Source organism: Emiliania huxleyi (assembly GCF_000372725.1).
Source record: "Emiliania huxleyi CCMP1516 unplaced genomic scaffold EMIHUscaffold_336, whole genome shotgun sequence".
NCBI classification, from domain to species: Eukaryota; Haptophyta; order Isochrysidales; family Noelaerhabdaceae; genus Emiliania; species Emiliania huxleyi.
The window spans coordinates 68,353-72,136 of record NW_005199470.1 but is presented as its reverse complement, the minus strand read 5'-3'; the positions used below and the strand labels follow the sequence as shown (position 1 = coordinate 72,136).

Sequence of the window (3,784 nt, the reverse complement as noted above, 5' to 3'; positions counted from 1 at the left end):
CACAGACGGAGCAGCGGCCGCGCCAGCGGTCGCTGCTCCGCCCCCCCGTTGCGCGCGCCGCGCGCGCGCTGCCGCCGCCGCCGCCGCCGCCGCCCCCTCCTCGCCGTCTTCCCCACCCTACCCTCTGTTGCGCGCGCCGCGCAGCCGCGCTGCGCGCCCCCGCCCCCGCCCCCGCCCCCGCCCCCGCTCCCAAGCGCCCCTTCCCCGGTAGGTGTGCGGAGAAAGTGGAACCAATCGAGAGGTGGCAGAAGCCGCCGTGTGTGACATATACTGCGGCACGTGAGAGTGAGACAGAGCCCCGGCAGCGGCCAGCGCGCGCGTAGCGGCACCTTGTGACGGTGCCCTGGCAAAATCGTCCCGATTTCGATGCGCGATTTAGCTAAGTCCCAGAGCCGTTTACGCATGAGCGGGCCCCCTCACCAGCCTAGGGCTCGCGCTTCTGGCCCGAGGTGTCGCGGCTGCCTCCCGCGCCCTCCGGCGCCTGCTGCTACTGCCGGTCGGCCGGTCGGGTCCGCGCGACGGCTCCATCCTCGAGACGTAGCGGTCGCTGAGCGCTTTCTCGACCGCTACGTCTTCCAGTGCACCCACCCACCGCGACCCTCGAACCTGCGCTGCGCGGCGCAGTTGCTGCCGAGCGAGACGCCCCCGCCCGCGCAGGGGCGGCATCACCAGACGCTACCGCATGGCCGAGCAGCGAGCAGTGTGTGCCGCAGTGCCCGTCCGGGCCCTCTTGCAGCTGCCTCTATTGGGCGTAAACCGCGGATATAAGGGTCTATACGGAGGTGGGTGGCCTCTTAGAGGTATGGGAGCCGCTGGCACCGCGCTGGGCGCCGCGGATGCACGTACGAACGAACATTATGAAATCGGGACGATTTTGACCCAAAAATCACAAGGTGCCAGCGCAACAGGCGTTTCAAACAGCAAACGGGACGGCCTGCGCAGCCTCTAACTATATCCTTCGGCCGCGTTGGCTGCTAACCTCGCGTGGGTAGGAGGTGCTCTGCGAACTGCCTCGCGCGAGGGGCGTGTGGCATCTCTCGCGAGTCTTGGAATAGTCTTCCCTGACCCCGCCCCCGCCGGCCCGCCTGCCCTGCCCGCCTGGCCGACAAGATCTCTTCACCTTCTCATTGGTGGAGTATAGGTACGAGAGGGCTACGGCGGCCGCCCCGGCTGGGTTCTCTGCATAGACTAACCCATAGAGTAGGGCCAGGAGCCGCCGGCGTCAGGCGTGCGAGGCCCGGCTTCTGTGCACAGAAGCGAGCGGAGCGAGCCGGAGAGAAAATTTGAGGAGTACTTGCATGTAGAGCTCTACGTCCCTGTCTTGACTCTTGAGCTTTTGACAGCAGGACACGAGTGTTTACACAGTCGGCACGGTTTCCGTTCCGCGCGTGCCCCGCTGAATACAAATACCGTTCGGCTGATTTATAATCCGCGAGACCTCGAGAGAGTAGTGCCGAAGGCGCCTCTTTTTGATCGAGGCGGGGCGTTCGGCTGGCTACCTCGGTGTCCTTCCATATAGATATCCAAAAGCGCGCGTCACATTCCCCTCGACGTCGTCCACAGGTCCAACCCTCGCCTTTCCCGTTCCGCTCGCGCTGGCCCCGCCGCGTCGACGCACATATGGCCGCGGGGAGCTGCACGCCCGGGCGGCGCGACGCCTCCTGCTCGCGCAACCCGCCGCTCCCTCTCCGCTCCCACCATGCGATGCGCTTCGATTTGGCGCCCGAGCGGCTACGCCCCCCTCGGCCTCACAATTCCTGCCACCTCCCGTTCGCAGGTGAGGCTGCTGCCATCGAGGAGCCGCGAGACGCGGCCGCTGCCGCTCGTTCCCCACCCTGAGCGAACCCGCCCGATTGCCCCCACTCTTTTCCGGCGAGAGAGCGACGCAGCCCACTCGCTTGCCAATCGCTGCCCGGCTCCAGTCCGAGCGCCGAGGACACGAGAGACTGTGCCGGTCGTCGCGACGCTAACGCCGCGGCGTGCTGCCCGTAGGCGCAGCTCTACTCTCTCAGGCTCGAACCTTCCCGGTCAAGTCAAGAAGCCCAGTCTCCTCTGCTGCGGCACGCAGGCGCGTTGATTTCTTTCTGTCTTTTTAGAGGTCGCCCGAGATTGCCCGAGATTTTCTCATATGCCTTTATAACCCAGCCCAGCCCACCCCTCCCCACACCCCTACACCACACCACACCACACCACACCACTCCCCCCGCCCCACGCTCTCTAGTCACTCTGTGTCCGCAGCCGCTAGGGCCACTCGAGCGCTGCCCGTGGGACACACCACCTTCAACCGCTTCTTGACTCTCTGCAGGAATTCGATCAACATGCTCAAACTCGAGCTCGTGCCGGCCGCCGGTGACAAGCTCGTGCTCAAGCTCTCTCCCCCGCCGCCGCTTGCTGACAAGCAGGTGTGCGTTAATTTGCACTGGCTCAGGGAGGGGGTATGCACGCAAGACTAGCCTCTCGCGTTCTGTGGCTGACAGGCGTCTCTGGCGGACAACACGACCGCCATCGACTCCGGCGGAGGCAACGCCGTCGGCATCCCCTCCGAGCCCGTCTCGCTCAAGGATGGCATCGACACCGGCACCGGCGGCACCGGCACCGCCAGCACCGGCACCGGCAACGTCCCGTCCGAGGGCGAGCCCAGCCCGCTCAAGGACGGCATTGACGCGGGCGGCGGCAACGTCGAGGGCGAGTTTTCGCCGATGACGTCCTCCGCGAAGGTCGGAATCGTGCCGGCTGACGACGGCCGCGTCACGCTCGTCATCTCCGCGTCGGTGTCGCCTTCGCTCCCCGGAGCCAAGGTGCGCGTGCGCACACCAGGATTATGATCCTCTCCCGTCTCCGAAAGCCTGCGCGTACTCTCCCTCGCCCACAGGCGTGCGGCATCAAGAACGTCAACATCTCCGTGGCAAAGTCTGGCCCGGAGGGCGTCCTCAAGAAGGACCCGGCCGCAGAAAAGGCCGCGGGCGCGGTCAACTCGGACAAGGCCAAGGCCATGTTCGCCACCCACGCGCCGAGCCCGCCCGCCGTTTTCTGGTCCAAGTTTACGCGCCCGACCGGCCCACCGACGGCCCCCACCGGCGCCGTCAAGGGCGCCCTCAAGAAGGACATCCCTGCGGCAGAGTCTGGCGCGGAGGCCTCCGTTGACGAGACCGGCGCCATCAAGAACGACCCGGCGCTCAAGCCGGACACCAACGTCGCCACGGCCCTCAAGCCGGCGGAGGCCGGCGGCGCGCCGCTGCCGTCGATCAAGGAGTTTCCGAAGGAGGAGCCCGCCCCGGCGGCGAGCGCCTGGCATTGTGCGCGCCGGCGTCTGCCGACCCACTCTGTGACCCCATCCCGCGTTCGACGCGTAGGGCGACGCCGACTGGAAGGAGTTTCCAGAGGAGACGGCCGCCCCGGCGGTGAGCACCTCCCAGCAGAAGCACACGCGGGTATTGCGGGGACACGCAAGTCATGCAGGCGGGCACTTACATTGATCCTGTGACCTCTCGTCTGCCGCACGGCACGCGCGCGCAGGTCATCGACGGGTGGAAGACCCCCTCCCCGCTCCGCAAGATCGAGCGCAAGGGCGAGCCCAACCTAATCGACCGCTCCAAGAAGACCACCAAGAACCCCACCCCGATCGGCCGCGTCGACCCCAACGGGTTGGGCGAGCCCAGCCTGGTCGACTGCTCCAAGAGCACCACCCCGACCGACCCACCAACGGCCCCCAACGGCGTCACCACAAACGCCCCGGCCCTCACGCCGGTGGGGACCGGCGGCGCGCCGCTGCCGTCGAGCGAGG

At 67.2% G+C, this 3,784-nt stretch overlaps 1 protein-coding gene across 1 annotated transcript; it reads left to right on the top strand.

Annotated features, from left to right (window-relative positions):
• Nucleotides 1-2,307: 2,307 nt before the first annotated feature.
• Nucleotides 2,308-3,038, top strand: EMIHUDRAFT_368933 (hypothetical protein; the record flags this gene model as incomplete). The annotated part of the gene is made up of 3 exons (XM_005773515.1): nt 2,308-2,402; nt 2,478-2,798; nt 2,873-3,038. Coding segments are annotated over exons 1-2 (310 nt in total), but the record flags the coding sequence as incomplete, so codon positions are not given.
• Between the last annotated feature and the right edge of the window lie 746 nt (nt 3,039-3,784).